This window comes from Pipistrellus hanaki, assembly GCF_964339955.1.
Source record: "Pipistrellus hanaki genome assembly, chromosome: 4".
Taxonomy (NCBI): domain Eukaryota; kingdom Metazoa; phylum Chordata; class Mammalia; order Chiroptera; family Vespertilionidae; genus Pipistrellus; species Pipistrellus hanaki.
The window spans coordinates 93503866-93531284 of record NC_140506.1 but is presented as its reverse complement, the minus strand read 5'-3'; the positions used below and the strand labels follow the sequence as shown (position 1 = coordinate 93531284).

At 49.3% G+C, this 27419-nt stretch overlaps 1 protein-coding gene and 1 pseudogene across 2 annotated transcripts; one reads left to right on the top strand and one right to left on the bottom strand.

Annotated features, from left to right (window-relative positions):
• Positions 1–759: 759 nt before the first annotated feature.
• Positions 760–27300, top strand: FAM234A (family with sequence similarity 234 member A). The gene is made up of 13 exons (XM_084880508.1): positions 760–851; positions 13280–13364; positions 16575–16872; positions 18846–18962; positions 19278–19472; positions 23546–23676; positions 24038–24170; positions 24435–24564; positions 24979–25119; positions 25362–25437; positions 25654–25809; positions 26288–26390; positions 26473–27300. Exons 3-13 carry the CDS (start codon positions 16608–16610, stop codon positions 26682–26684), a joined length of 1659 nt encoding a protein of 552 aa, XP_084736634.1. The 5' UTR covers positions 760–851; positions 13280–13364; positions 16575–16607; the 3' UTR covers positions 26685–27300.
• On the bottom strand, positions 14534–16350 carry LOC311621763 (small ribosomal subunit protein eS24-like; annotated as a pseudogene). The gene is made up of 2 exons: positions 14819–16350; positions 14534–14628 (listed from the first exon to the last, which is right to left on the bottom strand). The product of its transcript is annotated as a small ribosomal subunit protein eS24-like (transcript).
• Positions 27301–27419: the final 119 nt, after the last annotated feature.

The window sequence follows — 27419 nt, the reverse complement described above, 5'->3', positions numbered from 1 at the left end:
CCCAGGTTCGATTCCGGTCAAGGGCATGTACATTGGTTGCGGGCACAGCCCTGGTACCGGGTGTGCAAGAGGCAGCTGGTAAATGTTTCTCTCTCATTGACGTTTCTAGCACTCTATCTCTCCCTTCTTCTCTGTAAAAAGTCAATAAAATATATATATATATATATTTAAAAGAAATAGACTTACAAGTCCAGGAAGTTCAGAGAACCCCAAACAAAAGGAATCCAAAGAGGACCACACCAAAGACATCACATTTTAATGCCAAGAGCAAAAGACAAAGAGAATCTTAAAAGCAGCAAGAGAAAAAACTGTTCATCGAAAGGAACCACAAAGTGAAAAGACAAGATGCAAACTGAGATACTTTCAACCCAAATCACTGGTAAAAATTTAATATCTAAAAATAGAGCGCTAAGAAACAATAAGAAAAAGACCAACCATTTAACAGAAAATTGGACCCGAGAAGAGGAAGTCTTGGCCAATAAACAGGTGGAAAGATGCGGTAATAACCGTGGAAGGAGGATAATGCCACAAGCAGATCTACTTCAAACCCGCAGGGCTGTAGAGGCCAGCTCTGCGTGGAGATGACCTTACGCTCACGCGGCGCTGGACTCCCACGCACACGCCCGCTTCACGCGCGACTACGCCGGCGGCACTGAGGGCTCAAGTTTCTTGCCCCGGGAGGGCGGGGCCAAAAGCAGTGTTGCTTAGCAACCGAGGCCAGCCGCGGGCTGGGGCCAATTCCGGCGCGCTTCCGCCCCGCCCCTGTATACCGGAAGTGAAGCTTGGGGGCGGGGCTGAGGAGTGCTGGGCGGTGCGGGCTGTGCAGACGAGGGAAGGCACGGCAGCGGCAGGTGAGTGAAAGCGTTCGCGTCCCCCCTCTTCCCGTGTGCATCGCACGGGGCCCCCCTCTTCACTCGGTACCCGGCTTCCCCTCCTCGGCGACCCCAGCCCCGAGGGGCGCCGCCCGTGCAGCGCCCACCTCCTCTTGGCATGCGAGTCCACGCGTGTCGGCGCGGCGGTGTGGGTGGAAAGGCTGCAGCAGAAGCTGGCGCCGGCCCGTTCCGCCGGCTCGTCCAGCCCCAGAGGGTCAGCGGATCGGGTTTCCACAGCCTGGACTCAGTTGCGTTGAGTTGGAGCCCGCTTGCCTCAGAGACGGGATTTAAGTCGCAGTTAGGAAACTTCCCGCTCCGTGTTGCCTGCGCAGGTAGGCGAGCGAGGCATTGCTCCTTAGACTCCGGAGGGTGTTGCCTGATGAAAAACATCTACCCTAGACGGAATGTCCATGAGAAGTCAGATAGGCATGTCGTCCTTGCCAGGACATTGTTAAACCAACTGGCACAGGAACCCAGAGCTCAGCTGATACGTACTCATCTGTGGAGAAGATCGCTCAGAGATAGCCTGTCTTACGGAACAAAAGCCAGACCGAGTTTACTAGGGGGATGGGAGGGGGAAGAACGCAGTGAAAGAGTCTCTAGCTCCTCCGTGAACCGATTGGCTGAGAGCTAACCAGGAGAGAGTGATAAGTTATCGGGATAGTCAAATGCAGTTACTTGCTGTTCTTTAGGAAACCCTGTGATTTCCGCTCATCTCCAAGTACTGGCTGTAATGTTTTTCTAATGCCATCTCCAGATTGTGCCACTTCTTTTCGCATTGCAATTTCTCAGTGACCATACAGCGGCTTAGATGAACTCATCTAATACTGAATGTCTACTTAGTGCCAGGCATAGTTCTAGGTCCTGAGGATACAGCACTCAACAAAACACAAAATTCCCATCCTCAGGGAACTCTAAATCTATAGGCGCATAAAGATAACAAATAAGACAAATAAAGCAAAATATAGATCGTGCTAGAGAGAAAATACAGAGGAGGGAAGAATGAAATAAGGGAGATTATCCTGATATTAAGTGATCATTTATTAGGGCACTTTACCAGTTTTCTGGGTTCTTGTTACAGGCTTCAAGTGTCAAAGAACCATTAAAACTAGTGTAACCTGGCCCAGTCGGTGTGGCTCAGTTGTTTGAGCGTTGTCCCGTGTACCAGGAGGTTGCTGGTTTGATTCCAAATCAGGGCACATGCCTGGTTGTGGACTCAATCCCCAGCTGGGGCTGTGCAAGAGGCAGCGCATCAATGATTCTTTCTCATCATTGATTTTTTAAAAATTTCTTTATTGATTAAGGTATCACATATTTGTCCTCAACCCCCCATCATCATTGATTATTTTTTTTTTTTTTTATTGATTCCAGAGAGGGAAAGGGATAGAGAAAGAAATATAGGAATTTATGATTTATTACCTTTTTTCATCCACAAATTCAAACACTTATTATTTCACAGTTCCTGTGAGTCAGGCATTCGGGATTAACCTAGGTGCTTGCGGTTTTATCGCCTGTAGCTCTGAGTGGGGAGCAGTGTGAAGAAGGGGGTCAGGTTTGCCTGTGCTTGGCAGGCAGAGTGGGAGTACTAGGTGAAGACAGGCAGAGGGACAGAGTGTACCAAAGATCAGCAGTGTGACAGGGGAACAAATGTTGGGCATAGGGTTTGGGGAGAGATGGTACTAGAGGGAAGCAAGAGCCAGGCAGTGAAAGACCTGGAGCGAAACGGGGGTTTCTGAGCTTTTTTCCTAAAATTGTGAGGGGTCTTCCAAGAAATTTTAAGCAGGCAAATGACATGATCAGGAGAAATCTTAGAATGCTGTCTTTTGCAACTTCAAGGAAAGAAGACTTGAGAGGGCTGCAGAAATTCAAGTAAGTTATAGAAATACTAGAGGCCTGCCGAAACCGGTTTGGCTCAGTGGATAGAGCGTCAGCCTGCAGACTGAAAGGTCCCGGGTTCAATTCCAGGCAAGGGCATGTACCTTGGTTGCGGGCGCATCCCCAGTAGGGGGTGTGCAGGAGACAGCTGATTGATGACTCTCATCGATGTTTCTAGCTTTCTATCCCTCTCTCTTCTTTGTAACAAATCAATAAAATATATATTAAAAAGAAAAAGAAATACTAGAGGCCTGGTGCATGAAATTTGTGCGCTGTAGGAGGGTGGTCCCTCAGCCCGGCCTGTACCCTGTCACAGTACAGGAGCCCTCGGGGGATGTCCGACTGACGGCTTAGGGGAGTGGGCCTAAGCTGTCAGTTGGACATCCTTAGCGCTGCTGCAGAGGCAGGAGAGGCTCTGGTCACCCCTGCTGTGATCACCAGCCATGAGCATGTCTTCTGGCTGAGGGGCACTCCCCCTGTGGGAGTGCACCGACCACCACCGGGGGGCAGCTCCTCTGCTCCTGGTGGTCAGTGCACGTCATAGCGACCGGTCATTCTGCCAGTTAGGTCAATTTGCATATTAGCCTTTTATTATATAGGATAGGATGACCTAAAGCAGTAGCTGTTGGAAGGAGGAACTAAACTGAACAGATAGATAAGTTAGAATCTACAGAATTTGTTGGATGTTTCAAAACATACTGTATATCTCACTCAAACTTGGTCTTTATATAAAGCCCACAAATCTAGTGAATTGTGTTCCCTCTTTCACTTTGTAAAATCCTTCGTGGAGCTTAGGTCGCCTGGATGTGGTGTCAAAAAGGAGGAGAATGAAGCCCTGCCAGGTAGCTCAGTGGGTAGGTGTTGTCCTCATGCACCAAGGCGCAGGTTCCATCCCTGATCGGGGGACAAACAAGAAAAGTTTTTGCCTCCCCACCCCTTAATGTATGGATGGAGTAACACCGATTCCTAGGGGAGTCAAAGAAAATAAAATCTGCCTTAGAATTCGGGGGGAAAGCTTACTCTATGTTATTTTCTGGACAAACCTGCACAACTGATTCCATGTAATAGCTATTTGTCTGAAATGCAGATACATGTGCCTCAACTTATTTTTTAGGAGGTACTGTGAGCCATCCTCGGTTAATTTAAACCTTTTGCGCTTATGTAAAGTTAAAGGAACTGGGTCTCGAGGTTTGAGAGTGCTGTTGCCTGCCTATGCTGTAATGCATTTGCCTTTATCTGGGCACTGTCACCTTAAAATGTGTTCCCAGTTGAAATATGATTAAGGGCCTATTCTTTGTTTTGGGTTTATTTGCTTGGCGAAGAGAGGAAATTATTGTTCAGCTGTAAACAATTGAACAGTAGCAGTCATTGTCTGACTCTTGCTTTGCTCAGCGGAAAATCCACGCCGCCCGGTTGGATATTGTGGGTGTCTCCCAAATACCCAGGTGGAACTGTCAGAACACTTGGCCACTCTTGGCCTTGACATAGGCCTCCTCGTGTGAAAAACATTCTTAACCCCTTTCTTTTATATAACTGCCAGCTCTAGGGGGCAAGCATTTGAGCCACACGTGCTGTAAGACCAATTAGAAATTACAGATCGTGAAGTCTGCAAGAAGGCCGGCCCTGGAGTGAAGGGACGGATTGTGGTTTACTTATCGTACTTGTCCTCTGGTCCAGGGCTCCACAGAGCTCTCTCCCCTCCCGTTAGCTGACACTGAGTGTCTGCCACGTGTTTGGCACAGGGGGTGCAACAGAGTCCTCCCGCCCTTAAATAGCTCTCGCTCGGCAGCAGGAAGGATATCGGAGTGCTTTGAAAGAAAAAGGCCAGGTTCTCTGGGGTAGAAGGGACTAACCCCGGGTCAGCAGTGCTCGCACAGGCTTGATGCTGCCCCGACTGAGGCTTGGAGGACGGAGAGGGGGCTCCCAGGCAGGAGGACAGCGTCTGGAAAGTGCTGGAAATCAGTATTCCTTACCAGCCAAGTCATCCCACAAGCCAGGTGGACAAAGGCAACTTAATAAAACGGCAGAGCCCGGCCGGCATGATTCACTGGTTGAGTGTTGACCTATGAACCAGGAGGTCACGGTTCCATTTCCGGGCAGGGCACATGCCTGGGTTGCGGGCTCAATCCCCAGGGGGGATGTGAAGGGGACAGCCAGCAGATGATTCTCTCTCATCATTGATGTTTCTATCTCTCCCTTCCTCTGTGAATTCAATAAAAGTATATTTTTTAAAAAACCGCAGAAATGTCCAATGAATACAGTAATGTCCCCTCCCCCCCCTTATTCATGGGGAATTCATTCCAAGATTCCAGTGGATACCTAAAACCACAGACTCAAACCCTATGCATACTGTTTTTTTTTCTTTATATTTATGTTTATGTACCTATGGTAAAGTTGAATTTGTAAATTAGGCACAGACAGAGAAAAACAGTAAAACTAATAATAAAATAAAAGTTATAACACTATACTGTAATGGTTATGTGTATGTGGTCACTTGATTCAAGGGATCACTTACTGTTTAATATTTTCAGACCAGGGTTGACCATGAGTAGCTGAAACCATGGCTAAGGGGGACTACTCTACATGACAAGATGCAGTGTGTGCTGTTCTGTACAATTCCTACTTTTCAGAAAATAGTCCAGCTGGGTATAAACTAGAGGTCAGAGTTCCCCAAAGAAATCTCTTCTTTCACCCAGACTTTAAGAATGACCTTTGACCTCATCAATGCACAGTGATAGAGGGGTAAAGTGGTTTTTTCAAGCATTGACAGGATCCTTTCAGTTTCTGTTACATGTTGGTGAAGCTAGGTAATAAAGTTAATCTGTAATCAGAGCTTTCCCCTAAGTATTCCTTACATATTTTCTCCATTAAAAAAATAACACATCTGCTGAAGCCGGTTTGGCTCTGTGGTAGAGCGTCGGTCTGCGGACTGAAAGGTCCCAGGTTCAATTCCAGTCAAGGGCATGTACCTTGGTTGTGGGCACATCCCTGGTAGCGGGTGTGCAAGAGGCAGCTGGTCGATGTTTCTCTCTCATCGATGTTTCTAGCTCTCTATCTCTCTCCCTTCCTCTCTGTGAAAAATCAACAAAATATATTTTTTAAAAAAATAACACATCTGCTGTTTCCTCCGAGAATCTCCTCTGCTTATGTGAATGTATTTTTTTCTCTCTGTTTTTTAATTTGCAGGTACACTTTCCCCCCTCTTGCTCTATTTATTTGAATTTGAAGTAGCCTTGATTTAAAGAGTGTCTACATTGTAAGATTGTGCTTGAGGAGTGCAAGAAGTAGGTGGTCTCTGAGTGGTGGGAAGCATGCAGTTGGCTGTGCTGGAATTTCTGGGTGCACAGAACTGAGCCTTCTTCATTATTCCCTCACAGAGGTCAGACTATAGAACCACGTTCTCAGAATTCTCAGAAGAAACCAAAGTTACGACTTTAAGACATGCAGTTTAAAACTAAAAAAAAAAAAAGTAAATAAATTTTTAAATATGCAAACTACCTTTTAGGTTAAAGTATTTACTTTTAAAATCTGATCTCTTTGGCTCATTGTCTGAAAATTCCTTTAAAAATGCTGTAAAATTCAAAATTTTAAAATTGGTGGAGAGGGAAGGTTTTTTTTTTTTTTTTTTTCAAACCACAGAAGGATGTGTATGTATGTGTATGTGTCTGTATCTTTTTCCCTTTCTTTTTGGCAATCCTGTAATATCCCTTTTGAGGTTAGCTTATTTCATCAGTTCATTGGGGTGCTGGATGGTAGGGAATTTTGTTAGTCAACTATGTACACACAGTAAATACTGTTTCTTAGGCAAAGGTAACTTTTTTTATTTTTTATTTATTTATTTATTTATTTATTTTTAAAATATATTTTTTTGATTTTTTTACAGAGAGGAAGAGAGAGGGATATAGAGAGTTAGAAACATCGATGAGAGAGAATCATCGATTAGCTACCTCTTGCACACCCCCTACTGGGGATGTGCCCGCAACCTCAGGTACGTGCCCTTGACCGGAATTGAACCTGGGACCTTTCAGTCCGCAGGCCGATGCTCTATCCACTGAGCCAAGCTGGTTTTGACAGGCAACTTTTTATATAGTTATAAAATTCCATTATATTCCATTGCCAAAGAAACATTAAGAACTTTGTATAGCTGTATAAAAAGCAACTAATTTTTTAAAGAATAAACATTTTAAAGTCAGCGAACATACTGTGTCCTTGCAGAAGTTGTGCTGAAGAACAGAGTTATGGGTGGGTCTTTTTTTTTGTCTTTTTTTTTTTTCTATAGCTTTCCAGGCTTAAGATTTTTAAAAATATATATTTTATTGATTTTTTACAGAGAGGAAGAGAGAGGGATAGAGAGTTAGAAACATCAATTAGAGAGACTCATTGATCAGCTGCCTCTTGCACACCCCCTACTGGGGATGTGCCCACAACCAAGGTACATGCTCTTGACCGGAATTGAACCTGGGACCTTTCAGTCCGCAGGCCAACACTCTATCTACTGAGCCAAACCGGTTTCGACAACATTTTTTTTTTTAATGTTTAGAATACAAATGAAGATTTGATACATTCTTTTGTTAAAGATAAATTATGCTCATTGTAAGAATTTCATTTTATAGTAAATGGCATATCACAGGATTTGTCCAAATAATAGATATTTTCAGTATATGAATGTAAATAATCATAGATAACAATGTACTTAGCTGTATTTCCAAATAAGTAAGTCCTCCCCTTTTTTTAAGAACGTAAAACTAGGCATCAATTAACCTGTTCTTCCTGATAATGCCTGGAATTTTGTCGTGATAAGTTGACTTATTCCATTATATTTCAAGAGGATTCAGAGTGTTAGAAATTATTTTGGCAACTGATCAGATATCATAACACTGGTCCTTTGGCCTGTGATTCACAAATGACTCAATATAGAGTTCATTGCTAACTATAAATTATTAGTAAATCTTTTTGATACTTTAAGCTATACTGGGTGGGGGGGGGGGGATCTGGCCACCTTTGTGTTTTTGTGAAGGCCAGGGAATAAAGGGATCCAAAGATTTAAATATTCTTATCTCTCTTGATTTTGTTAACTTTCTCCTTAAGCTACTCAGTAGTGATAAAGATGTGGAAAACTGCACAGTAGAATCAGAATATTTAGCCAAAACCGGTTTGGCTCAGTGGATAGAGTGTCGGTCTGGGGACTGAAGGGTCCCGGATTCGATTCCGGTCAAGGGCATGTACCTTGGTTGCAGGCACATCCCCAGTGGGGGGTGTGCAAGAGGCAGCTGATCAATGATTTTCTCTCATCGATGTTTCTAACTCTTCCTGTTTCTTCCTCTCTGTAAAAAATCAATAAAATATATATATATTTTTTTAAAGGAGAAAAAAAACTGTAAATACCAGTTCTAAATGCTCTAAAATATGAATTCATGCATTTTCCAAGCCCTCTGGGTCACTGACTAGGGCATTTGGTGCCCTAGTAACTGGCAGCATGGCATACCTGCAGTGCACCTTACAATATTAAAGCAAGGTTTTTATTCTAAGACAGAATAAAATCTTTTTTTTTAAAAATATATTTTATTGATTTTTCACAGAGAGGAAGAGAGAGGGATAGAGAGCTAGAAACATCGATGAGAGAGAATCATCAATCAGCTACCTCCTGCACACCCCTACTGGGGATGTGCCTGCAACCAAGGTACATGCCCTGGACCAGAATCGAACCCGGGATCTCTCAGTCCGTAGGCCGACGCTCTATCCACTGAGCCAAACCTGTTTCGGCTAGAATAAAACTCTTCAATAAAATTTTTATTTTATTTATTTTTTTATTTCAAAGAGGAAGGGAGAGGGAGAGAGATATAGAAACATCAATGATGAGAGGGAATCTTGGTTGGCTGCCTCTTGCACACCCCCTTCTGGGGATCGAACCCGCAACCGGGGCATGTGCCCTTGACTAGAGCGGAATCTGTGACCCTTCAGTCCTCAGTCCAGTGCTCTCTCCACTGAACCAAACTGGCCAGGGCAGGGAAGGGTTTTTATTAAAGTACCTTGAAATGACCTTTTTTCAGAAAAACAGTTATCAAGTTTTAGTTTAATAAATTAGACCCCCTACTTTCATATTCTCTCTAGAGCTGCCAATTTTTTGTTCTGGCAGTTTTCCTTCTGCTTTTGTTAGAATTTTTATGCTTTTTTATCTATTAAAAAAACACACACACAATTTGAGTGAGACTTTTTTTTTCTTCTTCTTCTTAATATTATGTTCTCTCTGACTCAGTTCTCTCTTCCTAGAGAAAGAAGTCTTGGGGCAAAAGGAGAATCCCTTTACTTCCTTCCTGTGTGTACTGTAGCATTCCTGCCCTTGAAAGTTAGTGAGTTACATAAACTGTTGTTTTATTTTATTGTTTTTCCTCATAATTAGAGTCTCCACCCTGGATGGCGTCATTCCTCTGGGAATGTTACTTTAAAGGGGCCTGGCCCCTGGTGGATCTTAACTTTTTTTTTTTTTTTTTTTTTTAAATATATTTTATTGATTTTACACAGAGAGGAATTGAGAGGGATAGAGAGTTAGAAACGTCGATGAGAGAGAAACATCGACCAGCTGCCTCTTGCACACCCTCCACCGGAGATGTGCCGGCAACCAAGGTACATGCCCTTGTCCGGAATCGAACCCGGGACCTTCCAGTCCGCAGACCGATGCTCTATCCACTGAGCCAAACCGGTTTCGGCGGATCTTAACTTTATGCAGGAAAATTTCACAACACGAGTCCAGGTGACGGACTGTGAGGAACACTTACTAACGCTGGGACAGTGAAAGCGGAGGGGCTCAGCGCAGAAGCAGCAGGAGCGCCCAGGCTGGGCTGCCTAGCTCACGGGAAGTCAGAGAAAACGGGGCTTGGGATCAGGTTCAGGATAAGCTGCTGCTGCCCATTGCTGCCCTGGTTGCAAGCCTGTGGGGGTCCGTTAGGGTTTAGGAGGTGCATGCCTGGGGGCGGGGGGAAGAAGAGGGAGAAGAGGGGAAAGGGATGGTGGGGGCTGCTCCCCTGAGGGAGAGCAGGAGCTGGTCCTGGGTGGTGAGGCTTTCTCTCTGTCTCACAGCTGGAATGGGGGAGGTCTCGGGAGCGTCTCAGCAGACTATTCATCAGTGTTCTAGGTGTGCCCCTCCAGGCCTGTGGTCTCCACCGATTGGTCATCATCGCAGCTGGTCCTGGTTTCGCCCACTGGGGCAGGAGCGGAAGTGCAGTTGAGGCCTGGCGAGGGGCCTTCTGTATCTGCTGTGCATTGCTGCCAGTTTGTTCAGCGGCCTGTCTCAGTGTTTCTGTCCCACTTGTCCTGACTTACTGGCCCCAGGAGGACAGGAGTGGCAGCTATAGTGGCCTTTAACAGACACACCCACTGTCTCCGGGTGTGTCTGCTTCCTCATAGTTCCTTAGTGCGGAAGGGGGCAAGTTGTCTGTTTGAAAATCCATACACAGGGGTATGTTTTCATCTCACTTGAGGTTAGCCTGAGAGTTGCATATTTTGCCTTAATGTGTGTTTCATATTGATATATTTTCCTTCTCATCCCTCACATCTTCTTCTTTTTTTCTTGTTTTGTTTTGTTGGACATTAAGTTAAAATGCAGACTTTATAGTTATCATTTCAGAAACTCAGAATTGATAGGAGAAAATTCCAATCAGTGACGGTCTGAAATCCTGTGACTTGATTTCTAATTTCTGTTCTCAAGAATACTAGCATGTTAGAAGGGAAAGAAAAGCACATTTGGGTGCAAATGAGGGAAAGATACAAATCTCTTAAGCTCATGATCTTTTTCCTTTATTATTTTTTCTTCATCTGTTATATCCCCACAGCTTTTATTATAGATTAAAAACTGCTTAATTTCTTTTTGGTATCTGGAAAGCATTAATTTAATTTCATATACGTTGTGAGTAAGAGAAACAGAATTTATTTTTGTATTCCTATTTATTGATTACTATATTATTTTCCACAGAAACAGGTGTGTGGTTTCTATGGAAAATAATTGAGATTCTTCATTGTGATATTAGAGGCAAAACACCTTAAAGTTTATCTTATTCCATCTTTAAATGAAATTCGGCAATTGCCATTTGAAACAAACCAAAAAAAAACAACAAAAAGTTCTGACTTTACAGACTTACACATTCCGTTTAGAAAGAAACCACTACACTTTGTTTTTGAGTCTGCTCAGAGCAGGTGCCACGGGAGCGCCTGCAGCTCTCTCACTCCCACGCCTCCCACAGGCGCTGCTGCCGCTCCAGGAACCATAATGATGGCTGGCAGTATTCACAACTTTGCATAACATGTAAACTGACAGGTTCAGGAAGCTAAGCAAACCTTGGACAGGGTAAACCCAAAGAAATCCATGCCAAGACATTATCATTAAACTTCTGAAAACCATTGCACAAAAAAGAATGGACATGTTTCTTAATGGGGAAAACCAGTTCAAGTGACAGTAGGATTCTTGTCAGAAACCTTGGAGGCCAGAAGGAAGCGGCATAACATTTGTCAAAAGATAAGAACCTATCAAACTCCGAGGGCTTTTTTAATTTGTTTGTTTAATATATTTTATTGACTTTTACAGAGAGGAAGGGGAGAAAGAGAGAGAGTTAGAAACATCGATGAGAGAGAAACATCCATCAGCTGTCTCCTGCACACCTCCTACTAGGGATGTGCCCACAACCAAGGTACATGCCATTGACTGGAATCGAACCTGGGACCCTTCAGTCTGCAGGCCGATGCTCTATTCACTGAGCCAAACCAGTTACGGCTGTTTTTTTGTTTTGTTTTGAAATATATATATTTTTATTTATTTCAGAGATGAAGAGAGAGGGAAAGACAGGTAGAAACATCACTGATGAGAGAGAATCATCAATCAGCTGCCTCCTGCATGCCCCACACTGGGGATTGAGCTCCCAACCCTGGCATGTGCCCTTAACCGGAATCGAACCCTTCAGTCCACTGTATCCATTGAGCCAAATCGGATAGGGCACGGCTGTTTGTTTTTAATCCTTACTCAAGAATATGTTTTTATTGATTTTAGAGAGGGGATAGTGAGAGAGAAACATTGAGCGGTTGCCTGCTGTACATGCCTCAACCATGGGTCGAACCCACAACCTTTTAGTGTAGAGGACAGTGCTCTAACCAACCAAGCCACCCAGCCAGGGCAACCCTGAGTTTTTTATTTTAATGTTTTACTTGGGAAGATGTGTATTAAAGCTGGGGACAGGGAATCCAGAAAGGACTTAGGATGGAAAAGCAGCAGGAGAGACGAGGCAGGGCCGCTTTGTCTCACTGGGAAGACTGAGAAAAGGGGGCCTTGGAGACAGGTTCCGGGGGGTTAGCTTGGGACGAGCTACCTGGCCCATTCTCCCCTGGTTGCAAGTCTTATGGGGAGCCTTAGATTTTAGGAGAAAGAAAATTCATTTGAAAAGGAGATTGGAGTGTGTATGCCCCAAGGAGAATGCACCTCAAACCTAGTGTTTTTGTTTTAATATGTCTTTATTGATTTTATAGAGAGAAGTAGAGAGAAACATCAATAATGAGAGAGAATCATCAATTGGCTGCCTCCTGCATGCCCCTTCTGGGGATTGAGCCTGCAACGTGGACATGTGACCTTGACTGGAATCTAACCCAGGACCCTTAAGTCCAAAGGCCGATGCCCTACTCACTAGCTAAACCAGCTAGGGCTATAGTCACAATTTTTTTTTTATATATATATATTTTATTGATTTTTTTACAGAGAGGACGAGAAGGATAGAGAGTTAGAAACATCGATGAAAGAGAATCATCGATCAGCTGCCTCTTGCACACCCCCCCACTGGGGATGTGCCCGTAACCAAGGTACATGCCCTTGACTGGAATCGAACCTGGGACCTTTCAGTCCACAGGCCGATGTTCTATCCACTGAGCCAAACCGGCCTTGGCTTTAGTCACATTTAAAAAACATACTTTATGCATGTCAGTGCAGTGGGCTTTCTAGCCATAAGAGACTGCTAGCATGCTTCCCCTCTTGAGTTTGGGGGCCATGAGAGGGAGGGAGATTTATACTTTTATACCTTTCAGATGTATTATGTATATTGCTGACTTAAAAAAAAAAAATTCCAAATCATCAGTTCCATTTGTTTTTCACTTTCCTTTGTTCTTAGCTTTAGGGACCCACGTAGTTTAGGGATCCTAAGACTGGTGAGGAAAGGAGATGTTTAACTTTGTAGATCGGGCTCTGCATTTGCATTTACTTTCCTGAGCTTACGGACAATTCCAAGGAAAACAGCACCCCAAAAGCAGCCTCGGACGACTTGGTTACTGGAAGAGGCTGTTCCTCCCCTGGCTTTGCTTTCCTGCTGGCTGGCGGTGGGAGTGGATTCTCCACTCAGGGCCAGGAGGCAAGAGAAAAGTAGTCATCATCTGATGGCAAAATGGGGTGACCAGGCAAGGGAAGGCGGAGGATCCGGGCTCCGGAAGGACCTACATCCTTCACAGGACGCATTCACAGGCTGTCCCAAGATGCATTTCACCTCCAGCTTTCTCATCCCCAGACCCGCCTGTCCAGGCCCAGTCACCAGATGTACCGGTGGCCGTCCAGACGCTGATGTTGAACACGTTCCAGGGGCTCCTGCAGAGGTAGGCCTGGGGGGCGAGGGGCGGGACTGAGCGTGAGTGGGTGTGTCGTTTTGAACAGGTGCATAGGCAGGCTGAGGGCCGTTTCCTGCTCCTCCCGGTAGATGCCCGTCTCTGACAGATGACGGCAGCTCTTAGCTCTGAGAGCTTGAGTTTCTTGCCCAACATTTTAAAGCTCTAACTTTAAAATTAGAGCTTTTAAAATCAAGGACTTCAGAATTTTGATTGCTCATTCAGTTTCCTTTCCTTTGCCAAAGGAATTTGTGTTTTGGTGATTTCTAAAGTGACCAGATTTGCTTAGTAAGCAGCCCTCCTGTTGGTCAGGCCTGGTCCCGGGTTCTGTGGCTTGCTTCCCCCCCCCCCCCCCCCCGAGTTACCCCTGCAGACACCCTGCCCCGCCTCCCCCATACCCACAGCAGGTGTTTGGGTTTGGTGCGGTCACTGTGTCATTTCGATTCACCTTTTCTAACTTCGATGTTTAAACATGTCTCCGCACTCAGGAGAATGCACACAGGTTTGTTTGGGTTTCTTTTTAAATTGTGGTAAAATTTATCATTAGTGACGTTTGGTTTTACTGCCGCCGCCACCACTACCATTTTTATCCCCCCAAGGAAATCCTGCACCCATTAGCGGTCCCTCCCCATTTCCCCCAGCCCTGATGGTTCACATAAATGGAGTCACACAATATGTGACCTTTCCTGTCTGGATTACTTCACTGAGCACAAATGTTTTCAAGCTTCATCCATGTTGAGGTATAGGATTGCTTTATTCCTCTTATGGCCAGATAGTATTCCATTGTACAGAATTAGCACATTTTGCTTATCCATTCATCTGTTGATGGACATTTGGGTTGTGAATAATGAATATTTGTTCGCAGGTTTTCTTTTTAAAAATATTTTTATTGATTTCAGAGGGAAAGGGAGAGGGGGAGAGAGAGAGAAACATCAATGATGAGAGAGAATCATTGATTGGCTGCCTCCTGCACATCCCTTACTGGGGATTGAGTCTGAAACCCGGGCATGTGCCCTTGACCAGAATCGAACTTGGGACTCTTCAGTCCCCAAGACCGATGCTCTATCCACTGAGCCAAACCAGCTAGGGCTTCTTCTTCTTTTTTTCATAGTTTATTAATCCTTTCATGAAATATCTGCACAACTGTCACCGAAGAATCTTTACCCTTGTTGTTCAATCTCCAGCTCACTTTTTACACCAACATTGGCCTTTGCAGTCACCTGACTTTCTTCATTCTGTTTGTGCGTTCCTTTCTCTGTTTTCTTTTTTTAAATATATTTTATGGATTTTTTACAGAGAGGAAGAGAGAGGGATAGAGAGTCAGAAACATCGATGAGAATCATCAATCAGCTGCCTCTTGCACGCCCCCTACTGGGGATGTGCCCGCAACCAAGGTACATGCCCTTGACCGGAATCTAACCTGGGACCTTTCAGTCCGCAGGCCGACGCTCTATCCACTGAGCCAAACCGGTTTCGGCTCCCTGTTTTCTTGAGGTCGTCTTCTTCTCATATAGGCCATGTCTTGCAAGTCTGTGTTTGGGTTCCTCTTTCTTTGCGAAATCCAAAGAATCATACATCATGCCAAAGTCAGTGGTCGTGCCAAAACCAAAGTGGGTTTTGAATCCAAATACAAAGATGACATCAGGTGTGGTCTTAGACATTTGGCTAGTTTTTCCCGAATTTCCGCCTTGAGCACTGTTGCCTTCCCAGGGTGAAGGGACATCAGTGACCAGTTGCTTCTGGTGAAGTGGTCTGTTGGTCATGGACTTCCTGGTCCGGGTAGTTACGGAGTCATTCATGGTGGAGGTTCATCTTGAAGCAGCCAGGGAGGAAAAGGTGCTTCTTTCTCACATAGAAGAGGATAGAGAACTCAAGCACTGATGGCGGTGGTTTCCAGCTGTCAGGACCCATGCTCTTTTTGTGGCTTCACCGTCTTCAAACCGTTTTCCATCCTATTTTCCAAGGTGGCCACTCAGGGCTTGCTCACCACGCCCACCGAGGTCCACCCCAGGAGGGGCCAGGGCAGGAGAGAGCTTGTTCTCCGCCGTGAAGGCTCGGAAGCTGTGCCCAGCCCCGTGCCGCTGTGCACTCTCCTCCGCGTGACTTGTAACACATTTTATTTTGTTATTAATAATACCTAGCCAGTGTTTGGAGTGCTTTATATGCGTCAAATTCTGTTCTAATTGCTTCCTCCTCACTTACTCCTTTAACCCTTAACCCAGTCTTCTAAAGTAGACATTGTTTCCCGTTTACCGATGAGGAATCCAGGCGTGAGGGCGAGGCCGAGGCTCCAGAGCCCACCTCACTCAGCGCTTTTCACGTGGGGTCTGGATCCCACCAGCTGGTTCCGTCTGTGCTTCAGGCTGGCAGAGGCTGACCGAGGTCGCCAGGCATGAGCTGGCTGGGCTTAGTTAATGTTTAGTGTGCGGACTTGTTATCAGCCCCGACCCAGCACTGCCCTGCTTATCCCAGGTCAATGGACAAGGAATATCGGTGTGTGAAGGATGAAATATGTCCTAGACTGACTCTGTACAACCCATTTGCCTTTCTGAATTAAGGACCTTCTTGCCCTGCCCGTGTGGCTCAGTAGTTGAGGGTTAGCCCAGGAACCAAGAGGTCACCGGTTCGATTTCCCAGTCAGGACACATGCCTGGATTGCAGGCTCAGTCCCCAGTGGGGGGCATGCAGGAGGCATCTGATCAGTGATTTTTTTTTTTCTCTCTCATCAATGATTCTATCTCTCTATCCCTTTCCCTTCCTCTCTCTAAAAGTCAATTAAAAAATATGTTTAGCCCTAACCGGTTTGGCTCAATGGATAGGGCGTTGGCCTGCGGACTGAAGAGTCCCAGGTTCCATTCCAGTCAAGGACATGTACCTTGGTTGCAGGCACATCCCCAGAAAGGGGTGTGCAGGAGGCAGCTGATCCATGTTTCTCTCTCATTGATGTTTCTAGCTCTCTATCCCTTTGTAAAAAAAAAAAAAAAAAAAAAAAATCAATAAAATATATATATTTTTAAAATATATGTGTTTAAAAAGACCTTCTTAAGTGGAATCTGTGACACCCTAAACATTTACTCAGCTTTTATTTTTTGGGCTGCCACCCCCAGTCACCACTGCAGCTGACCCCCAGCCCTGACAGCAGCGGGGCCTGGGCGTCAGAGGCGCCGCCTATGCTGACTGCCTCGTGCTTTGTTGACGCAGTGACCAGGAGGTAACCTGTGGGATGTGTGCGCGATGGACAGCAAGGACTTAGAAGCCGAAATCCACCCCTTGAAGAACGAAGATGGGAAGCTGCCGGAGAACCTGGGGAACCAGCTGAAAAAGGGAGGTAATGTGAAGAGCGCGCCCTCGCAGTCCCGCCTCTCCAGATGCCGGACGGTGGCCTTGTTCCTCTCGCTGTTCATCTGCCTGTTGGTGGTGTTTGTGATTTCCTTCATCATCCCGTGTCCAGAGAGGCCGGTGTTAGAGAGCACGTGGAGGATCGATTACAACACAGCAGGTGCGCCTCTCCCTCGGCGCCGTGCTCTCCGGGGGGGGGGGGGGGGGGGGGGGCAGCATGTGTGTCCTGGCGCCTGGAAGTCACCTTTGACAGCGAGTCAACCCTAAGTGGCTGTGTCCATGGTTTTCCTGGAATTTGGGGGGGAAACTAGAAGGATTGCTGTGGGAGCAAAGCGCCCTGCTCTCCCGTTTTAGGAAGGATGGGTTGGGTCAATAAAGGAAAGGGGCCCTTTTGATTACTTTTCAGAATGAAATAATAATGAAACAGGAACTGGCAGAAGAGATGTAGAGAGGACTATTCCGAAATGTGGCAGAAATGCAGCTGGTTTTGTAGTCCAGTCTTCCTGGAGGGCTCTGGCTGACACCCTAGTTGGATTAGCTTGAGCAAAGCACGCTTGCATTTGTCTCATGAAAGTGGCAGTCAGGCCATGGCTGGTGTTTCTCAGTGGCTGGAGCGGTGGCCTGGGCACCAAAGGGTCCTGGGTTTGATTCCCAGTCGAGGGCACGTGTCTGGCTGAAGGTTTGATCCCCGGCTGGGTCGGGCACGAATGGGAGGCAACCAATCAATATGTCTCTCTCACATCAATGTTCTTCTCTCTCTCTCCCCCTTTTTCCCTCTCTGCCCATCCCTCTAAAAATCAATAGAAAAAATATCCTCAATGAGGATTAACAAAAACAATTTTTAAAAAGCCTTTGGCTCAGTGGATAGAGCATCACTTAAGCGGACTGAAGGTCCCGGGTTCTATTCCAGTCAAGGGCACACACCTTGGTTGTGAGCCCTGGTCAGCCCATGTGGGAGGCAACCAACTGATGTGTCTGTATCACATAAGATGTTGCGCACGCTCTCTCTCTCTTTCTCTCTCTGTCTCTCTCTCTCTCCCTCCTCCTTCCACTCTCTCTAAAAATAAATGGGAAAATATCCTCAGGTGAGGATTAACAAAACAAAAAAAAGCCTTCCTTAGAAAAAATTGGCAGTTTATGAAAAGCAACTGAATCAGCCTCTCTCTGGACACTCACTCCACTTCATATATATATATATATATATTGATTTCAGAGAGGAAGGGTGAGGGGTAGAGAAGTAGAAACATTCCTGAGAGAGAGAAACATTGATCAGCCACCTCCTGCACGCCCATCATGTGCATGAGAATTGCTGGTGCTCTAAAGAGCTAGGGATTGAGTTTGCAACCCAACCAGGAATCGAACTGGTGACCTTTTGGTTCATGGGTGGACGCTCAGTCCACTGAGCCACACCACTGGGCTCTTTGATCCATTAGGATAAGGGCCCATTCTTTTGGTGATTGGTTTTAAAATAAAAAGTTTTGTGTTTTTTTTGTGGGATTTTTTGTTGTTGTTGTTAATTCTCACCCAAGGATATTTTTCCCATTAGTTTTTAGAGAGGGTGGGAGGGAAGGAACAAAGGCGGTGGAGAGAGAGACACACATTGATGGTTGCCTCCTGCATGCACCTCGACCCTGGCCAGGGATTGACTCGCCAACCCAGGCTTGTGCCCTTTACCAGGACTGGCTGACATTGCTGTGGACCGCAACACTTCGGTCCACAGGTTACGCTCTAACCACTGAACCACCAGCCAGGGCTAGTTTATCTTTGGAGCCCTCGAATGAAGGGAAGGGTTAGACCCTTAGGACTACGGAAGTGTGTGTGATCGCTCTGGATCCCAAACTGACGTAAGGAAGAGTTCATTCCTGAATAGAAGGTGCTCAGACATCCATTGTGGTACCCAGGGGTCCTGCCTGCTCCTTCCTACAGGTTAACCTCTGATTCTGCCATCCGTCGTGTGCATGAGGAATGGCTGTGCTCTGAAGGGCGGTGGGAATGCCAGTCCCTGTGGTGATCTCACAGTGGCAGGTCTAACCGGCACTAAACCCTAAGGCGCAGAGAAGAGGCCGTGGCAGAGCTGGCCTGGCCTTTACGCCCGGCCTGGCCTGCACAGTACAGTCTGGTTTTCTTTTGCAGTCACCTACGACTTTCTGGCCACAAAAGACATAAACAGGGACAGGGTCCAAGACGTTCTCTTTCTTTATAAAAACACCAACAGCAGCAGCAATGCCAGCCAGTCCTGCGCTGACGAAGGTAAGGAAGGGGAACTCCTATGAGAGGAGGAACCCTTGCTCTCCAGTATTTGGGAAAGCAGTCGGTGGGATTTTTGGAATTTCATTGTCTTTGCTTTGTAGCAGGACTAGAAAGAGACCGGGCCAGTCTCAGCCCCCACCCTGTTTGGCTACTGGCCCCCATGGGATCAACACTGGGGCCCCTGGGGGATGAGGGGAGGTTAGGAGCCCAGGTATAAAGGGAACGAGCCCGGTGGCAGGGCTGAGCCCGGTGAGGGAGGACGGACGGGCGCTGTGTCCTGCACGCACAGCCTCAGGGCTGGCCTGTGCCCTGCAGGCTTCTCCTCTCCCTGCTCCTTCGTGGCTGCTGCGTCGGGGGCCAACGGCAGCATCCTGTGGGAGCGGCCCGCGGCCCAGGACGGGGCTCTCGTGCTGTGCGATGTCCCCCACCCGAGGGGCAGTGGGGCATCTTTCGCCTGCGTCCTGGTGGGCAGATCCGGTGGCTCTTTCCTCGCAGTCGACTTATTCACAGGTAGGCTGGTCCCCTCTGCGCCCCACGTGGGCCTCTCAGACGGAGGACGGTGCTAGCACGCTCCGGGGAGGGTCGGCCTGTGCTCCCGGGCACGTGATTGGATGGGAGGATGGGCACAGAGTGGAAGGGAACCCCCATGTGAGGATACAGCTACTTGGCAGTCAGCACCACAGCTCCTCTGCCATGTCACGTGCCTTGTGCCTTGTCGCCTGCTGTGTGCATCTTGCTTGTGGGAGCACGTGGTGGGAGGCAGAGAGGAGGAGCTCGGCTGCTGCCTGCTGTGGGAGGAAGGGGCTGCAGCCGCTTTCCCAGCACCCGGGCCAGCACAGGCCGGGCGGCGCGGGAAGGAGACCTGGGCCTGTCGGTGCTCTCGACGTGAGGGCGCTCCCTGGGCCTTCCTGGCCCCACTGGTTAGGCCCCGAGGGATTGGCCTCTCACGCTTGCCAGGGTGTTGAGTAATTCTGTGCATTGACACTAGATTTGGTGGGTGCTGACATTTCCCTTACAACTTGTGGTTTTGAGACTATGGAGAAAAATAAAGAGCAGGTTGGAAGTATTTTAGGGAAAGAGGAATCACTCTATTAAAAAAGGACAAGACTGTGTCTGGTCAGAGCTGCTGCCTCAGGACCTGCAGTTCGCAGGCATCACCCCGAGACCGTCATTCCTCTGTGTGAAGGGCACGGGCACAGGCCACTCAGCCAGGGCCTTGGTGGGGGCAGAGGGCCCGCCTATGAGCCCAGCAGCAGATGGTCCTGAGGGGCCTTGAGACATGGCGAGGTCAGGCCCTGTCCATCCAGGTGGGGAGGGTCAGCATTGGCCCTAAGGTGCTCTAGATCCAAGTATTAGGAAACCAGTGGCCCGGTGCACAGATTTGTGCACATTGAAAGGGAATTAATTAGAAGAAATACTTTGATATCGCTATTTGCCATTCTCTATAATAAAAGTGTCAGATGAAAGAAAATTAGTAAAATGTATATGAAAATAATATACTACACTTGATCTTAGCCAAAAGGCCAAGAAGCGATTGTATATGAAAATAATATATAAATTGATTATTAAATAAACAACATGATATAATAACAACAAAGACATGATATAAAAACTACGTTGATAAAAACAATGACTGATAAATTGATTAAATTTATTCTAACACTGAGGCCAGTGTCAGAGGAGGACAAATCAATTCTTGGAATCAGAACAACCTCTCCTCTACAGATCCTGTTAATACTTCAGCTTCGATTATGTTAGGTTGAAATCTTTTGATAATAAATCTAGTACCATTACAAAGACCCCATTTACTATTCAGATTTCTCAGTAGCATGATGATTACACCTACTTTCAATTCTAATTTATGACACGGCATTCCCGATGGAGTAATACTTGTAAGAAATTCAATGGGAAAAATTTCCTTTTTGGCATCAACTGTTGAATCTATTATAGTATTATTGTCAATTACACTGTTATCTCTGAGTCTTTTTTTTTTTAAAGTGATTAGTACACTCAAGTTTTTATTTTTATTTTTTAATATAGTTTCATTAATGTCAGAGAGGAAGGAAGAGGGAGAGAGAGATAGAAACATCAATGATAAGAGAGAATCATTGATCAGCTGCCTCCTGCACAGCCCCCACTGGGGATTGTGCTGGGAAAGAGCCCATGTCCTTGACCTGAATCAAACCTGGGATCCTTTAGTCGGCAGGTTGATGGCTCTATCCACTGAGCCAAACCAGCTAGGCTCATCTCTGAGTCTTCATGCAATATCCGTTCCCCAGCTTTTCCCACCATGTGGGAAAAGAATAGAATACGTCATTGCAATGTGGAAACAGGATACTGATTTGTTTCATTTTAAAATATATATATATTTTACTGATTTTTTTACAGAGAGGAAGGAGAGGGATAGAGTTAGAAACATCGATGGGAGAGAAACATCAATCAGCTGCCTCCTACACACCTCCTACTGGGATGTGCCTGCAAAGAAGGTATATGCCCTGACCTTTCAGTCCACAGGCTGATGCTCTATCCACTGAGCCAAACAGGTTAGGGCTATTTGATTCATTTTAGTGGCATTCGAATTATTGGGATCTGGTTTACAATTAATGAACAAGTCCCTTTCTTTTTTTCTTTTTTTTAATATATCATTGATTTTTTACAGAGAGGAAGAGAGAGGGATAGAGAGTAAGAAACATCGATGAGAGAGAATCATTGATCAGCTGCCTCTTGCACACTCCCTACTGGGGATGTGCCCACAAACAAGGTACATGCCCTTGACTGGAATTGAACCCAGGACCTTTCAGTCCGCAGGCCAACGCTCTATCCACTGAGCCAAACCGGTTTCGGCAAGTCCCATTCTTTTAAAAAATATTTCATTGACCTTTTAAAGAGAGGAAGGGAGGGGGAAAGAGAGTTAGAAATATCGATGAGAGAGAAACATCCATCAGCTGCCTCCTGCACACCCCACACTGGGGATGTGCCCACAACCAAGGTACATGTCCTTGACCGGAATCGAACCTGGGACCCTTCAGTCTGCAGACCGATGCTCTATCCACTGAGCCAAACCAGATAGAGCCAACTTAGCCTTTTATAGATATAGAACAATGTGCTTAATTAGACCTGCTTTCTGAGGCAGCTAAACTTTTTCCAGCCCAGTGAACCACCCCAACTTCTCGTTCAGGTAATTGTCAGCAGCACGGCAGCAAATATCAACACGAAGCAGATTATTACTGTAGATCACACAGGGAGAACAAAGGGTAAAATATTTAACTGCAGCAGTGTTTGACTATATTCTGTGCACTGATAAAACCTGAAGTCATTTTCAAGGTCCACCATTTATTACTTCTTTTCATTCGGGTCAAGTGTCTAAGCTTTCTAAATCTCCATTTTCTGCCAGGACCGGTTTGGCTCAGTGGATAGAGCGTCGACCTGCAGACTGAAAGGTCCCGGGTTTGATTCTGGTCAAGGGCATGTACCTTGATTGCAGGCACATCCTCAGTGGGCAGTGTGCAAGAGGCAGCTGATCGATGTTTCTTTCTCATCGACATTTTTAAAAAAATATATTTTATTGATTTTGTACTGAGAGGAAGAGAGAGAGATAGAGAGTTAGAAACATCGATGAGAGAGAGTCATCGATCAGCTGCCTCTTGCACACCCCCTACTGGGGATATGCCCGCAACCAAGGTACATGACCTTGACCGGAATCGAACCCGGGACCTTTCAGTCCCCAAGCCGACACTCTATCCATTGAGCCAAACCAGTCTCGGCTCTCATCGACATTTCTAACTCTGTCCCTCTCAATTCCTCTCTGTGTAAAATCAATAAAATATATATATTTTTAAAAATCTCCATTTTCTGGATAATGAAAGAAAATAGGATTCCACAGAGTCTCCTATCTACCTACTCCAGGACTTCTGTGAGGATCAAATGAAATGAGGCATGAGAAAATGCTATACAGGCATTTGGCTAAAGTGTGAAATGTTTGCACCTGGCTATAAAGCAAGTTGTGTTCTTGGGGCTGAAGAGACTGCAAGGAGGCTTTCATCACTAGGGAGAGGAAGCCAGGGGTTGCTACGTGATGTCATTACCCAGGCAGTCAGACACTTAGCATATTAGCCTTTTAGATAGATAGATAAATAGATAGATGGGCCCTAGCTGGTTTGGCTCCGTGGATAGAGCATCAGCCTGCAGACTGAAAGGTCCCAGGTTCAATTCCCGGGTTGCGTGCTTGATCCCCAGTGGGGGTTGTGCAGGAGGCAGGTGATCAGTGATTCTCTCTCCCTTTCCCTTCCTTTCTGAATTCAACAAAGACATGTAAAAAATTATATAGCTCGATGGGTCAACAATAAAATGTATATAGCTAGATGGGTCAACAATAAAATGTATATAGCTAGATGGGGTAGGGAGTTCCGCAGTTCCCAGAAGTGAGGCTTGAACACGTGTGTGAGCCCCTGGTCTTCGCACATGTGCACTTGAGTGTGTGCCTCAGCCGTGCTCACCTGCCCCTGCCCAGGGTCTGTGTATTTGCCAGGCTGTGGTGGAAGGGGACCTGGGGCCAGCGCCCGCTGATGTGTGCTTGCTTTTAGGGGAGACCCTGTGGAACCATCCCAGCACCTTCAGAAGGAACGCGACCATCCTAAGCCCTTTACTCCAGGTGCCTGACCTCGATGCCGACGGGGCCCCAGACCTGCTGGTTCTCACCCAAGAGGACAAGGAGGTACAGCTCTGCCCCCGAGCCCCTGCAGCCGTGCCTCCGGAGCCCCTTTCCTCTCCCCGGTCTTCCACTTCCCCGCAGATTTTGGGTCTGATCACCTGTCAGGGGACTTGCCCAAGGCCCTGTGCCCTGGCACCTGCAGACCCAGCCCACTGGGGCAGCTCTGTGCCTGTCCGTAGCTCTTGGGCCTCCCCAAGAACAGGAGTGCCCTTCCCGATTGTGCCACTGAGGTGTGGGTGGGGCCTGAGGAGCCTGAAGGACTCCAGTGTGGGAGATCATGCACACACTCCTGGTATCAGACACTTAAAGCAACCTCTCCCCAAACCAGGGGGGTTTGACCCCTCTCTCTTCCCATGTGTTGCAGGTTAACAGCTACATCTATTCGGGCAGCACTGGGCACCAGATTGGCCACCAAGAGAGCCTCGGTGTGGGTGGGACCAGTGGCTCCCTCCTTTATGCCACCAGGGCGGGCGCCCACTACATCCTGCTCCCCTGCGGTACGTTGTGCCCGCCGGGCCCCCGGACGGCCTTACAGGCGAGGCCTGGCTGGCCTCAGATGAGATCTGAGCTGCCGGGAGGCTCCTCGGCTCCTGCTTTCTTCTAGGATCCGAAGTGATCGCTGACACGCTGTGAAAGCCTCGGAGGGTCTCACCCCTCCCCGGCCGGGGGGCCCCGCGGGTTCCCACCAGCGGGGCTGCGGGGCGCCAGTCCTGTCCCCCAGCAGCCCCTGGTGACTCGAGGCTCTTCCGTGTTTTGAGTAGCAAGTTCCCTCTGTGGGCACTCTGTGAAGGGCCTCTACGAGAGAGTGACCGGGAGAGACAGCCCGCTGAGCAGAGACCCCAGCTGGGAGGACATGCTCGATGCCACCCACCGCAGGCTGCTGGCGCACAGGTCGGTGAGGGCGGCGCGCGGGGGAGGTCCGGTCTGCTGGCGCACAGGTCGGTGAGGGCGGCGCGCGGGGCAGGTCCGGTCCCGCGGAGCCGGGAGGGGCTGCTGGCGCACAGGTCGGTGAGGGCGGCGCGCGGGGCAGGTCCGGTCCCGCGGAGCCGGGAGGGGCTGCGGCCTGGCTGCTGTACGGCGGGGCCACGCTGGGCTCGGCACGGGAGTTGGACAGACAAGCTCCGTACAAACCAGGGAGAAGGTTCCCGGCAGGGGGCTCATTCTCTCTCTCGGAGCACAGTGAGGCCTGGTTTTATTTCTCAAACCGGAGACCTAAGGATTAGGCGCTGCACGTGGGAGTCTGGTGGACAGTGCTCTGGCGAGGGTCCCCACCTCCAGCCTCAGCCCCAGCTGCCCCTCCTCCAGCTCCGGAGCCGTCCGCCACCTGGTGAGCGTTCCCGGGAAGGACGGCGAGGACCTGCTCCTCGTGAGCGCGGACGCCTGCGAGCTGCTGGGCGGCCAGGAGCTGGCGCCCAGGTGGACCTTCAGCGCGCCCCGGGTCCTCAGGTACCGCTCTCCCCCAGCGGCCTGTGCGCTTGTTGCAAGCCGGGCCCCGCCAGCCCAGCCCCCTGGCAGCCCCGTGGAGGTGGGCGAGGGGGCCGGTGTGCCTCTGCAGAGGGGCCTGCTGTCCCCGGCGCTTCCCTGCGCAGGGCGCTGGTGAAGCCCCTCTGCGTCCCGCCCTGGGAGAAGAGGCGGCATACCTGCCCCCGGCGTCTCCTCACAGAGACCCCGCGTGACTTCTTCCCCAGGAAACCCATCCTCGGTCACTACAAACCCGACACCTTGGCCGCGGTCGTTGAAAACGGAACCGGCACTGACAGGCAGGTTGGCTGCACTTCCTTTTGTGTCCCGCCTCGGTTTGTCGCCGAGGAGAACGAGTCTGGACGTGTCTGGACGGGGCTGTGGCCTGGAGGCTGGGCTGGGATAGAGGGGCCTCGGGGAGACGGTCTCGTGGGCCCCAGGGAGCAGCTGGTTCGGGGCTGGCTTACGTGCCTGTGCGAACCCCACCCCATCTGCCCCACGCTGTCCCCTTCCTCCCAGATCCGGCTCCTGGACCTCAGCACCGGGGCGGTACTTTGGACTCTGGCCCTTCCGGGCCTCCCAGGGCTCCCTCCGTCTGCCAGCCTGCTGACCGCGGACCACCGCTCAGCCTTCTTCTTCTGGGGCCTGCATGAGCCGGCCGGTGCCAACCAGATGGTACGGGCAGAGTTCATCATCAGGGGACACGCCCGCGCCAGCAGCCAGGGCCAGAGGCCAGAGCCAGTCTTAGGCCCCCTCTTACGGAGCGAATTGGTGACTGGACGTGTACAAATACATAGAAGCCGGGAAGAGGGGTGGGGTGAGGCAGTGCTCTGGCCCAGGACTGCCCGGGCGTGGTCTGCCGTGGGGGCGGACATGGGGAAGCTGGAGAGAAGCAGAGTGTGCTGGGAAGGGGCCGTGTTCCGGGTGGAGGGTGCTGAGGAGGAGCAGGGTCGGGTTGGGGAAGAGGGGTAGAGCAGGTAGGTGCCGAGTTCAGGTTGGCGTTTGGGGGACCCGGAGGGACACGGCTCTGGCTGTGGTCGTTGGGTCGAGTGTCCCGTCAGCGATGGGCACAGCACTGCCCAGCTGCCAGGCCCGGGGGCAGAGGTGGCTGCAGCCCGATCGCCTCCTGCCCCATCGCTGGTTCCCATTCCAGGAGCCGGGAGACCCCCAGCACAGCCTCTACCTGTTTCACCCCACACTGCCCGGCGTCCTGCTGGAGCTGGCCAACGTCTCTGCCAACATCGTCACCTTCCGAGGTGAGTGCAGCCGCAGTGCGGACCTGAGCACCACCCGCTCACACCGTCTGGTCCCCGGACCCTGACGCTCTGTCCTCCGCAGCGGCCCTGCTGGAGCCAGGCCGCCACGCCGCCTGCATCCTCCTCACGGGCCCGGCCAGCCCTGCCGCGCCCGGCCCGGTCTCCGTGGCCAAGCTCAAGGTGCGGGACCTCATCCTGAGCAGCAGGGTGGTCCGCCTGGCCGAAGGCGGGGCCGACAGCGACCAGGACGCCCGGGACCGGCTCTCCCGCCTGCGGTACCTGAGCGAGGCCTAGCTGCACGGCGGTCCGGGCTCGAGGGGCTCGGCTGCTGCCATTAAACGTCCTGGGAAGTTGGCCCTTCGTTCATTTGCTCTGTACACTGCCTCCCACTCCTGAGCCTGGCAGCACTCCGCAGGGTCTCCGTAGTCCCGGGACACGGTGGGAGAGGGACACCCAGGCCTCCGTCCTGCCCGCACGCCGTGTCCTCACAGGCCCTCCTCCGCCCGCCGGGGTCACGTGCCCAAGGCCAGCTGCCTTCACGGCGGCCGCCCTCCGGGAAGAGCCCAGGCCCGACCTGCAGAAGCCCCCTCCCCACCTCCCACCTGAGCTCTTCCTCCTCTGCACTGTCCCCCCGGGGGCCTGGAGCTCAGGGGGGTGGTCCCCGAGGCGGTCTCAGGGCAGCAGGGCAGCCCCGGCCCTTCCCCGAGCAGGGAGGGGAGAGCCTAGCACGGGTGATGGTGTCTTTCCCTGGGAGCGGAGCCCCGCTGACCGGCTCAGGAGGAGTGGGCTTGCAGGGCAGGGCGGGGGCACTGCTGAGGGGAGTTCACAGCCGGTGCCGCTGCCTGTGCCGTGACCTTCCCAAACCTGCCTTAACGCACACTGGGGTCGTGCTGCACCCTCTTGGTGGATACACACTGGAGCCCTTGTCCCTCCGGAGTCCCTGCACCCTTAGGCGTAGCTCCCCTCCTTCCTGGTGCTGGGTCGTCCCCGGCTCGGGGTCCCTGATGCAGGACTCACTCTGTGCCTTGC

Bases quoted from the DNA above. Each gene is read 5' to 3' on its own strand.
- FAM234A (XM_084880508.1), top strand. From the start codon at position 16,608: ATGGACAGCAAGGACTTAGAAGCCGAAATCCACCCCTTGAAGAACGAA. The intron at 19,473-23,545 runs GTAGGCTGGTCC...GCTTGCTTTTAG, and splicing joins CGCAGTCGACTTATTCACAG to GGGAGACCCTGTGGAACCAT. The intron at 23,677-24,037 runs GTACAGCTCTGC...CATGTGTTGCAG, and splicing joins TCACCCAAGAGGACAAGGAG to GTTAACAGCTACATCTATTC.